Source organism: Colias philodice, chromosome 16, assembly GCF_061535455.1.
Source record: "Colias philodice isolate Cphi_HAF_F1 chromosome 16, ilColPhil1 Martin Lab GWU primary, whole genome shotgun sequence".
NCBI classification, from domain to species: domain Eukaryota; kingdom Metazoa; phylum Arthropoda; class Insecta; order Lepidoptera; family Pieridae; genus Colias; species Colias philodice.
The window spans coordinates 4,765,599-4,778,751 of NC_143101.1; the positions used below are offsets into that span (position 1 = coordinate 4,765,599).

The following is a 13,153-nucleotide window of genomic DNA, read 5'->3' on the forward strand; positions in this document are numbered from 1 at the left end:
TGTGAAGCCATGCATGCAACATGCATGAATTGCACAGATGAATTGCATGAGGATGTGAGTGAATGTCAATTCAGTTCTGACAAGTCATAAACTCGGGCGCACACGTTCGTTTTCCTGATCAGGAATTCAGATTCGAAATGCTCTACAATTATACAAAGTGTGCCATGCTTACAACCAAAGTATTCCAAAAGACACACAACTCAGTTTAATAAAATCCCCACCTTTGCACTACTCAAACTGGATTCCTGATCTGACCCAAGCTGATTAGCTGGTAACAAGTCGTGTGCGCCAGGGCTTATCCTATCGTATCGTCTATCTATGGTATCGAAGTCTCTGGTCTTGATAAATTTAAAAAAATACGCAAACTGTCAATTATCATGTTGACGTCAGTTCATCAGTTGACGTTATTTTGAATTACAATTTACAAACAACACCAAATCACGATTTTTAGTTTGGAAGGTGTTAAGTGTTTTAATTTAAATATTGTATTTATTTTAAACTGTGTTTCGATGCAACTATAACAACAATCTATTGTTCAGTTTTAATATGACCGCAAATCGTGTTGTTAATGACCCACTAGCTTGTAAATATAAAGAAAAATAATGAATGAAATTTACAACTGAAGCTTAACTGGATAAATATTTTTATGTTATCATTTTATTTCAGTAATTTACAACGAAAATCAATGGCGTTTAAATAGAGTGTCGCCTTTACACAATTTACAGTACAACGAAGTAAAACTGAAACAATATGCCACAAAAATAAAACAAACTCTTGTTAGTTCTATTTCTGCAAACTCTGCCATTAAGTTTAAAGTATTATTTGAAGATTTGCCCTCACTCAAATACTCTGAAGAAGACTCAAATGGTTTAATGGTATGGGTGTATTTTTGTTTTTCAATAAATCTTTTATACATAGGTATAATGTTTATCATGTAGATTAGAATAAAGATGTGATAGTCGCCTGTTAATTCTATTAACTATATTGAATATTAATTAAAATATACAAAAGAATCAAGCATATAATCACTATTTAAAATCACATAAACTAAAAGAAGAAGAGACTGTTTAACCTCTGTAAAAATATACATAAGTTCCATACCTAATAATTTATTTTCCTTTGGAAAACATTACATTTTCATAGAGGTATTACTTGATTTTCAGATAACAGTATCATCCCAGGATGTATCGAAGTCAAAAGTTGTTTACTCAGCAATATTATTATCTTGGGGGGTGAGCATAGTAATAAATGATGCTACACATTTACCATACCTACTGGAACGAGGGGAGCAGAAAGTTGGTCAAGCTGTGAAGAATTCATTACAAAATATATTTGACTGCAACATAAAACAATACAATTTTACACAGGTAAGTTTGATTTCTTCTTAAGTATGAATATTCACTACCTAGACATATTTTAATAAGTTTGCATATTTTTCTAATAATAATTAAATAAATTTAATTTCAAAGAGGAGTACTGACTTGTGAAGATTTTAGATATTTAAATTGGATACATTTCATTAATGTATATTACTTGAAAACAAAATGAAACAGTAAAATAATGATATTTCTTTTTTAATTCCAGTATCAACTTCTACAATTTGGTTTTAATTTTGTTGAAAATGACACATCAAGAAGCACGGATCCTTTTATATTGGGTTACAAAACACCACAGATAGATTTTAAGGATAAAATGTCTCTAACACTTGAAGTTGGCGATGTGCATGTTATATGGAATGGGTAATTATTATTTTAATTAAAAATTAATCTTGTAAAAGAGTTCAATTTTTATTTTATTGAAGCAATCAATCAAGGAATTAAGTATTAACTTTTATGATTAGTTATTAAATTGTTATTTATTATGACTTTAAAACTGTACATGCTTCTTTTCAATACATGTTTATTGTTTTCAGAATAAAAGATGAGGTTAACAAAGAATCAGAATTAGTCCCGTTGGCATATCAGATCTTGCAAAATCAAATTTATTATATGGTGACATTAGATATTACTGTGTTTGACCTTTGTGAAGTGATTCTCCCCAAAGCAGAAGTGAAAAACAATGGAATTGTCAAGATGAAGACACCTGAAATAATTAATGCAGTTTTCACAGTATTGAACACAATTACAGAAAATTTTATACCATAAGTTACCAAAATAATAAATAAAAAACAAATATACATTTTCAACATTTATTTCATGAATTATGCTTTACAAATATGTCGCACATTGTAACCTTATAAAATATTACTACATCATTATAATGTGCTAAACTTAAAAATAACATAATTTTCATGTCTTCAATTACTATGCAAGCAGTCCTTTTAATACAATGTTAGTCCTTACAAGATATTGACATTAACAACAATTTCTTGTGCTATAATTGTTTTTTAAATCAAAAATCATTATTTAAATGTTTAGAATTGAGACATTCTAAGTCTTTGATATTGTAAAACTTGTTCTTGGGTAATATTAAATCAATTATCAATAGTTGCATGTAAAAATAAAACCTAACTTGAAAATAAAGTATATCTAAAATAAAATTTGCTAGGAAGTAAGAAACTTATTTGTACAGATTATAAATAAATATTTCTCTATGTCCAAACAAATAAGTTGATATCCTCCGTTTAACTCTGTTATATATTATTAAAACTTATAAAAATCTTTTAAGAATAGCATAATAATATGAAGAAATTACAATTCTGAATAATCAGATGCATTTTGAAAGTGAAGAAGTTTAGATGAATTGAATAGAAATTTATCAAGTTGTACATTCCTGCTTCATATAAATGCGTCATTGCACAAAATGAATAACATGAAAGTATTTCAATATACACAAAAGCTTTTAATGAAACATCAAACATATACAATACATTTTCCACCTGGTCCAATCGCAAGTTGCCTCCTTAGTAATTATAATAGTTAGTAAGAATATGAATGGATCTTATTTCTAATGATTGAAGAATTTGAGAAGTTAACTTTACTGCCACACTTAACAAATAAGGATACTAGTTTTTTTTTCGTTATAGTTGTAAAAGAATTATTAGAAATCGACCTGCTTATCATAATGGCCAGAATATTGAATGTTCAGAATTCAGATATTTCTTTATGGAAATTCACACTAAATCATAGATGCTTCTAATCTTCGACGAAATTAGTTTTTCAGTAGAATTGTAGTTAGTGAATTTCCTATCGAGTAGGTATTGACCATAACAGATAGCAGTTCAGTTGTTAGTCAATAGAAACATACTAATACTAGAGCATAGGCAAAGAAACACATCAGAGGAAGATTATAACAATTTCTTACTCATAATATGTACCATTATTGTGTGTCCTAAATTTAAGAGATATTTAATTTTTCAAGGAAATTCATTTTTGGAAACATTCCTATGCTATAAGTATTGTACAAAACCATTATAATAAGCAGTAAACTGCTTGTCATTTTCCATATGCCGTATATACAATAACATATCACCGGAAGGTAAATAAATTATTGTACATACAAACACATCTATACTTCTTAATAGGTATTTATAATAATACCTGTAGAATATTTTACATAAAACACTAGATATAGGCTTACCAGAGCCCGCACTAGGTACAGTAGACGCAACCTATTGTAGCATATAAAATAATATTGTATAATCCGGCATGCAGTAAGTTCCATATCCGATTTCGTTGCACACAGCTGCACCTTTCCTGTAAACCAACAAATAATGCTTTAGCAGATGGAATTCTGTAATTATAAACATTTTCTACATCTGTATGTGCTGTTATAATATTAAAATGTTTAAATTTTACCAAATATTCAGACAGGAAAAAAAATATGATCCTGCAAACCTGATTCTGGGGAGAGATTAGTGTGCATACTGCATAGTGTTCTATACATTTGTTTTTGTTTCTGACTGCGTGTTACAGATGTATGAGTATTTAAGATACTATTCTATGGCTTCCCAGAAATCCATAGATCATTTTCCGCACATTACCTATAGTCCATTGAATAAAAAGTTCTAGAGTGCGTGAGTTAGTAACGTAAGATGTTTCTTCGGAAACATGTCAAGAGTCCCTAGGTAATAAACATACTAAAACCCCGGGCCACTAGGAGGAGCCCCGGAGTGGGGGGAGGGGGGAAATGGGTCCATTTTTTCATTTTTCGCTTAAATCTCAAAAACGGTACATGTTAGAGAAAAACTTTCAAGGAAAAGTTAAAAGGCCATAAAATTATCTACAAGTTGTACCTGAATCATTTTTTCCTATATCCTACCGTTTCTGAGTTATACGCAGCAAAACATGATTTTGGCTCAAACAATTTCCACATCAATCGATTAAAAAATATTTCTTTCTTCCAAAAAACTCAAATGTGCAACTTGTGACCGGTACTGATAGATTGCTCTTAATTAGGTCTATAATTGGTAAAATAAACACATTCCTCCATGGAAGCATTTAGGAGGAATCGATTGTCAAAATATTATATTATGGTAGTTTGAGTTACTGAACTTGATCTTTTTATTTTTTTCTTCCAAAAAACTCAAAAGTTCAACTTGTGACCAGTACAGATAGATTGCTCATAATTAGGTCTATCATTGCTAAAAATACCAGATTCCACCACGGAGGCGTTTACGGGGAATTGAATTTTATTAGGGTAGTTACGATACTTGAACTTTTTATTTTTTTTCTCCAAAAAAACTCAAAAGTGCAACTGTTTTTGAGATTTAAGCGAAAAATGAAAAAATGGACCCATTTCCCCTCTCCCCCCACTCCGGGGCTCCTCCTAGTGGCCCGGGGTTTTAGTATGTTTATTACCTAGGGACTTTTGACATGTTTCCGAAGAAACATCTTACGTTACTAACTCACGCACTCTAGACCCCCCTTGGAGGGACTCATTCGATGGACTACTACCCAGATTTATGATTTATTTAAACACATATATGCGCCCGCGCATATGTATGTCTGTGTGTGTGTGTGTATGTGCGCGCGCATCAGTAAAAAAATGGTTGTTTGTAAAGTAGGTTTACGATCGAGATGTTTACGTGATAACGTCTTATTGGTGGCAGCGCTCGAGATGAGACGGGAGATCGGTCCGTCTCTCTCTCTTATACCTGCGATCGCGCTCGTGAGGTTTTGGTGTGACACAAGTTTCTGAACATGTCACCCGACTAAAACGATTTTAAAAACGTTATCACGTTAAAATATAGTTCGTCAGTATAATATGCTGCAAGTACTTCTATGGATACATTTGTGTGCGTGCATTCGTATCTGTAAACACTTCTATACCTGTGTGTATGTACCTACTCACCTCGTGAGCCCTCTCAGTGTGTGCAGCGCAGCACCTAACAGCAGCCGCCGCCGGCCGCGCCGCCCGCGCCCGCGCCCCCCGCGCCCGCGCCGCCCGCCGTCGAGTGCTGTGGGCCTATCTTGATGCCGTTCGCCTGAACGATAACGTTTAATATTAATATCGTATTAATTAGCTCATGAACTTTGAATATATCGAATGGGAAATTAATTTTAAATACCTAGTTGAACAAATTAATGACTTATGTAGATTGTAGTCAATATGCTCAATCAAGCTTTCACAATGATACGTTCATCTGATATACTTATTTTTATTATTCAGTTTTTGTATACAAGCCGTTTGTAACTTAGAAGTGAGAATCAAGTTTTCATGGATCAAAGTCTCCACTTTTGAAAAATAATTTTCGTTTAGGATTAAGATTAAGATAGGGTGTCGCGTCGTAAGAATGTATGGACTATGTTTTGTACTTTATCACGCGAAAACCACTGAACGTGAAATCATGAAAGCAACCTAGTGAAGTTATTCATATGAATATAGTACCTACTTCGATAAGAAAAAAATATAAGTACTTAGGTTACTTATAAGAGAAGAATGTTTGTAAAGGTACTGTTTATTTTTATACTGGTGAGATTATGATATCGTAAAGGGCAAATTCATTGCGTTTTCCTTCTCACTATGTCAACAAACTATAATAAGCGGTCTTTGACATTTATCCTACTTGAATAAAGTAACCTGAATGTAATATAAATACGAATTCTTATAAGAGGCTATTCATTTTATATAACAAAAACAGGCTTTTAAAGTATTTCATTTTAAGCTCATCCGTATACTCAAGACGCTATAATTAACATTTTCCTTGTACATTTTATAATTTAAATAGTAGGTACCTACATTGACACATTCGTATTCGCCATCTGCCTCATTCGACACAAACATTCGTACCTATAGAATTGTCATCGCGAACCACTGTTCACACATTCGTAAACACATAAGTTCATATTCACCTAGTCCTAACTCACCTTCGATTACGTCCGCAATTTCAAGACGAATAGCGAGTGCACTGTTTACATAATAGTCCATTGAATGAGTCCCTCCAAGGGGGGTCTAGAGTGCGTGAGTTAGTAACGTAAGATGTTTCTTCGGAAACATGTCAAGAGTCCCTAGGTAATAAACATACTAAAACCCCGGGCCACTAGGAGGAGCCCCGGAGTGGGGGGAGGGGGGAAATGAGTCCATTTTTTCATTTTTCGCTTAAATCTCAAAAAACGGTACATGTTAGAGAAAAACTTTCAAGGAAAAATTGAAAGGCCATAAAATTATCTACAAGTTGTACCTGAATCATTTTTTCCTATATCCTACCGTTTCTGAGTTATACGCAGTAAAACATGATTTTGGCTCAAACAATTTCAACATCAATCGATCAAAAAATATTTCTTTCTTCCAAAAAACTCAAATGTGCAACTTGTGACCAGTACTGATAGATTGCTCTTAATTAGTTCTATAATTGGTAAAATAAACACATTCCTCCATGGAAGCCTTTAGGAGGAATCGATTGTCAAAATATTATATTAGGGCAGTTTGAGTTACTGAACTTGATCTTTTTATTTTTTTCTTCCAAAAAACTCAAAAGTGCAACTTGTGACCGGTACAGATAGATTGCTCATAATTAGGTCTATCATTGCTAAAAATACCAGATTCCACCACGGAGGCGTTTACGGGGAATTGAATTTTATCAGGGTAGTTACGATACATGAACTTTTTATTTTTTTTTCTTCCAAAAAGCTCAAAAGTGCAACTTGTGACCGGTACAGATAGATTGCTCATAATTAGGTCTATCATTGATAAAAATACCAGATTCCACCATGGAGGCGTTTACGGGGAATTGAATTTTATTAGGGTAGTTAGTTAAAAAGTTCATGTATCGTAACTACCCTAATAAAATTCAATACCTCCTAAAGGCCTCCATGGTGGAATCTGGTTTTTTTATCAATGATAGACCTAATTATGAGCAATCTATCGGTACCGGTCACAAGTTGCACTTTTGAGTTTTTTTGGAAGAAAAAAAAAAAAGTTCAAGTATCGTATCTACCCTAATAAAATTCAATTCCCCGTAAACGCCTCCATGGTGGAATCTAGTATTTTTATCAATGATAGACCTAATTATGAGCAATCCATCTGTACCGGTCACAAGTTGCACTTTTGAGTTTTTTGGAAGAAAAAAATAAAAAGATCAAGTTCAGTAACTCAAACTACCCTAATATAGTATTTTGACAATCGATTCCTCCTAAAGGCTTCCATGGAGGAATGTGTTTATTTTACCAATTATAGACCTAATTAAGAGCAATCTAACAGTACCAGTCACAAGTTGCACTTTTGAGTTTTTTGGAAGAAAAAAATAAAAAGATCAAGTTCAGTAACTCAAACTACCCTAATATAGTATTTTGAAAATCGATTCCTCCTAAATGCTTCCATGGAGGAATGTGTTTATTTTACCAATTATAGACCTAATTAAGAGCAATCTATCAGTACCGGTCACAAGTTGCACTTTTGAGTTTTTTGGAAGAAAGAAATATTTTTTGATCGATTGATGTGGAAATTGTTTGAGCCAAAATCATGTTTTACTGCGTATAACTCAGAAACGGTAGGATATAGGAAAAAATGATTCAGGTACAACTTGTAGATAATTTTATGGCCTTTCAACTTTTCCTTGAAAGTTTTTCTCTAACATGTACCGTTTTTGAGATTTAAGCGAAAATTGAAAAAATGGACCCATTTTCCCCCTCCCCCCACTCCGGGGCTCCTCCTAGTGGCCCGGGGTTTTAGTATGTTTATTACCTAGGGACTCTTGACATGTTTCCGAAGAAACATCTTACGTTACTAACTCACGCACTCTAGAACTTTTTATTCAATGGACTATAATATACGTGTTCATTATTCACCTCGCTATTCAGACGAATGTGCCAATTCATCATTAGGTTCTCTACGCGTGATTATTTCGTTTAGAAAGATATTTAACTTTTTTTTTCAACGAATTTTAAACAGGTCTATTCTATTTTATGCAAATTGCTACCGCTATTGAAATAATTTCTTCTATAAAGTTAAACCATACAACCGCGATAGACAAATTAATTATGCAGTAACCAGAGTCCAAACGCCTACGTCATTTAATTAGGTATGTAAATAGTTGAAAGTAGATAAAGCTACACGGAGCAGTAAATTAAGCTGTTTCTAAGTGACAAATCTATACTTATATACAAGAAAGTCTTATTAGTTACATCACCAACAGATAACATTTAAAAATATTTAAATTAACATGTATATTAATAATTATATAAAATACATAATACGTTTGTATTTCGTTTATACATAAAAATTAGTATCAAAATATAGAAATAAACACTATCCCTGTAGAGTCAAATATGATTGCTATGTCAGGTTTTATCATTTGTCGATAGGATTAAGAGCTAGATTAAGTACCATTCATTCAATATAGCCTACAGGTGCATATTTCTAACGTCGATCGATAGAAATATTCGACCAGATCTAAAAATTCTAAAATAATTTATAAATAATGAAATCAAACTTCCGCCCCTTATATATTTTAAAAATAATTACGTTGCCACTGCACCAATTATCAGCTAAGTAATACAGTTTTCTTTACGAAATAACTTCGTATATCAAGGTTGATCTATAGACATAATAGATCAAGAGCCCACGACGGCCAGACTTTCCTTTCTTTCGGAAAGTAGAAAGTTTCTCTGTATATGTCTCCTGTACAGATAAGAACGACCAGCGACTATCAAGTTTGGGTTGTGGTTACTTTGGCAGGAAACAGGTAGTAAAGTTGTATAAAATAGTACCTAACTTTCATTATAGTTTTAAAGCTAAATTTTATATATGTTACTTGGGGACCTATAAAAAGATATTACCTTAAGAGCCAGATAGTTTTCATGGTTCTTACATCTAGCCAGACACATTTAAAAAATAACTAACATATCATCAAATTCACATAACTACCTAAAAGCGTAACAAATATGAAATAACCCACTAAAAACATTAGTTAACTATAATTATTAAAAAAATAAAAGTATAATATATAAGAAATAAAGTTATTACTTATCTTTTACTTAGACTTATGTTGATGGAATTACACGTATCCCGATGACTTTTTTATTGTGTCATCGAGATACGTGAAATTTTTTAATTTTAATTTTATTTTGTATTTCCTCTTTTTGTTCATTTTTTATTTAATTGCATTATTTTTGTAAAAATTGGTGCCAAATAAATGAGTTTGAGCTTGAGTTTGAGTTTGAAATTCCATCAACATAAGCCCCCGTAAAAGATAAGTAATAACTTTATTTCTTATATATTATACTTTTATTTTTTAATAATTATAGTTAACTAATGTTTTTAGTGGGTTATTTTATATTTGTTACGCTTTTAGGTAGTTATGTGAATTTGATGATATGTTAGTTATTTTTTAAATGTGTCTGGCTAGATGTAAGAACCATGAAAACTGTCTGGCTCTTAAGGTAATATCTTTTTATAGGTCCCCAAGTAACATATATAAAATTTAGCTTTTAAACTATAATGAAAGTTAGGTACAATTTTATACACCCTTACTACCTGTTTCCTGCCAAAGTAACCACAACCCAGACTTGATAATCGCTAGTCGTTCTTATCTGTATCGGAGACATATACAGAGAAACTTTCAACTTTCCGAAAGAAAGGAAAGTCTGGCCGTCGTGGGCTCTTATATTATAATTTTTTGTTAAAATTTAAATAGAAATAAAAAATGTTACAGTCTCTATGAAGGATTTAATTTGACTTCAACTTCAAGTGTTCCAAAAATGCTGAGTCAATATATAAGGAAAGGAAAGAATAGTACAATGTCAATATTTATTCCATTATCAGAACAAACAGCTGATACTTAATAAAGAATGACGAGGGTTAGAGACCAATAATAATTATTGTTCTGTTTATTCTCGTATTGGAAAAACTAGTCATATAAGTGAATCATACACTTACAGATGTGGGTATAATGTAATATCATTAGTAATGAGAATAGACCTCTACATTCATTTTATGTTAAAAAAATTATTGTTTACATGATGGGGTCCTTCAAGCACTTATTTCAACATACAGAAGGTTAAAAGAAATCTATAGTAATATTATAAAGCTGAAGAGTTTGTTTGTTTTAACGTGCTAATCTCAGGAACTACTGATCCGATTTGAAAAATTATTTTGCTGTTAGATAGCCCATTTATCGAGGAAGACTATAGGATATATATCATCACGCTAAGACCAACAGTAGTGGAGCACTGTGGGTAAAACCGCAGGGCACAGCTAGTGTGATAAAATGAACAAAAAAAAAGATAAAATAAAATTGTTTCTCGACTTGAAAACTTTTAAAACGAACTTTGAAAATAAATTCTTCAAGTATATTGTACTTTATCGATAAGAAACTCTATTACTAAAACTTTGTCCGTATGTCTTATGAACCCTGTTAGCTAAATTAGGTAAAAAATGAAAAACAGGTTTGAATAAATTGTTAAGTTGGCGTCCCAATGCACGAAACCCTTTGAGCGAGCCCAACTCGCGCTTATCTTGTTTATTTACATAAACTTTTAAAGTATTTGTGAGAAGTATATCACTTACCTCATTGTTGATATCAAAGACACCTTCCTGTATTTTCTCATAGATCTCTTTGGCTGTATTGATGAACGCCTCCTCCACATTAGCGGCGGTCTTGGCCGAAGTTTCCATGAACACAAGTCCATGTTCACGGGCGAACGCTTCGCCCTCTTCCTTCTTGACTTCGCGTCGCGATTCGAGGTCGCTACAAAGTGTATTGAAAAAAAATGTTGTGTGGTTTTATGAAACCACGGTAAAAGTGAAACTGTTCGAACGGTTCCGAACACTGCTTTGTGTAGCGCATACGTACGCGACATGCGCTACACAGACCAAAAAGTTTGAGACGATGTAATAAAAGTTTCACTTTAATATAACGACCCAGTCAAACTATTCACTGAGCAGAGTTATTCCTGATACATACAATAATAAAACAATGATTGACACAATATAAACTTATCAATGGGTGTTGAGACAATGGTTGGAAATTGTGTAACAAAATGAAATGTGATTTTTCTATATTGTCATCTAAGTATAAACAAATTAACAAAGAAATACATAGTTTAATATGATACTTCATGCTTTAAACACCAACCCTATGTTACATACATAAATATAAATGTGTTTGCGTCATAATCATTACCACCATTCTGTAGTATCAAATACCTAAAATACATATGATCGGAACCCACCTTTTGTTTCCAATAAGCATGATCACCATATTGGAGTTGGAATGTTGACGTGCATCTTCGAGCCAAGTGGTTAGATGATTGAAGGTGTCCCTTCGTGTAATGTCATACACTAGTAGAGCGCCTGCCGCACCTCTGTAGTATGATCTGGTGATTGATCTGTAACAAAAAGCTGCTTTTAGACTTTGTATTCCTTAATTATTTATCCATAATTTAGTATAATTAAGTTAGATGTGTATATTGACTATCGAGTGATATAGATACATATAACGAATAGTTATTTGTATATTCCAATTAGAAAATTAGAATAAATGAAATTTCCTATATGAAACTAGTTAGGTCATTAGCAAATTTACATTTGAGAAAATCCAGATATTTAAAATCAAATATGTATAATTATTCTGCATATATTATGTAAATGAGTTCATAAAATTCAATAGACATCTTAACCCAGGTATAGTAACTGTTATAAGTTATTACCTGAAAGCTTCTTGGCCAGCTGTATCCCATATTTGCAGTTTGATTTGCTTGCCGTCAATTGTGATCATACGAGCACCAAATTCAACGCCAATAGTCAAATCATGGACAGGCTGGAATCTCTTGTCTGTAAACTGCAGCAATAGGCAAGACTTGCCCACACCTAGATGATAAGAAACATATATTTTTTTAATATTGTTTTATTTTTTGTGAATGCGAAAAGAGGTTTTATAAACTAAAATAAATTGACTTAAAATCAATAGTAATTTTAATGCTTTTCCCAAAATATCAATCTAATATACATATAATTACAAAGTAAACAATAATTAATATATGCTCTAGTAGATAATTTTACACATTTATGGTCTACTTGAACTTATTGGAAATGTCTTTGTTCAATTAAATATTAGGCAATAAACAACAAAGGATGTCCTGTAAAAACAATTTATAATTTTTATATTATAAATTATTATTAGCTTTTTTCATAAGTACAAATACATACAAATTCATATATTTATAGCCTTCGATTTTTAATTGAAGTGCATATCGAGGTGTAGGCGGAGCAATAAGCAAAGGAAAATTGACAATATCAACTGTTTTTTTCTTGTATGATATAATAACATAAAGGAATACAGCATAAGCACAACTAAAGACATGATAAAAATTAACGTGTGTTGTCTGTATACGAGTTTTAAACCAGAAAAAGCATGAAAAAATACACAGAGAACTATAGGTAAATTTCGGGAAATAAAATCAATACCTGTGTCTCCAATGATGATGTATTTAAACAAGTAAGCGTAAGCCATTTTATCTTTCCTGAGTACTTCTTCTTGAAATTCAAGCAAAGTTTTAAACTTTGCTGATTGATTTAATTAATTTTCAATGAAATAAGACGCAATTTTTATAAATTCACAGCTGGATAGACCGTATTTAATATGTCATTGTGGATAAAAATTTATATCAATTGACAAATTGTCACAGACTATACGAATTGCAGATGAATCATTTTTGTCACAACAACATCAAAATAAATTATATTGACCTGTGATATTGACCAAAATATTATT

The 13,153-nt window shown here is 32.0% G+C and overlaps 2 protein-coding genes across 2 annotated transcripts; one reads left to right on the forward strand and one right to left on the reverse strand.

Annotated features, from left to right (window-relative positions):
* The first annotated feature begins 425 nt into the window (after nt 1-425).
* Nucleotides 426-2,191, forward strand: LOC149481617 (uncharacterized). Its single transcript, XM_089705347.1, has 5 exons — nt 426-583; nt 667-875; nt 1,164-1,367; nt 1,585-1,739; nt 1,913-2,191. The coding sequence occupies exons 1-5, from the start codon at nt 547-549 to the stop codon at nt 2,142-2,144; spliced, it is 837 nt and encodes a 278-aa protein (XP_089561473.1). The 5' UTR covers nt 426-546; the 3' UTR covers nt 2,145-2,191.
* On the reverse strand, nt 2,175-13,054 carry Rab2 (RAS oncogene family member Rab2). The gene is made up of 6 exons (XM_089705348.1): nt 12,847-13,054; nt 12,090-12,249; nt 11,613-11,768; nt 10,948-11,128; nt 5,293-5,425; nt 2,175-3,695 (listed from the first exon to the last, which is right to left on the reverse strand). The coding sequence occupies exons 1-5, from the start codon at nt 12,890-12,892 to the stop codon at nt 5,327-5,329; spliced, it is 642 nt and encodes a 213-aa protein (XP_089561474.1). The 5' UTR covers nt 12,893-13,054; the 3' UTR covers nt 2,175-3,695; nt 5,293-5,326.
* Between the last annotated feature and the right edge of the window lie 99 nt (nt 13,055-13,153).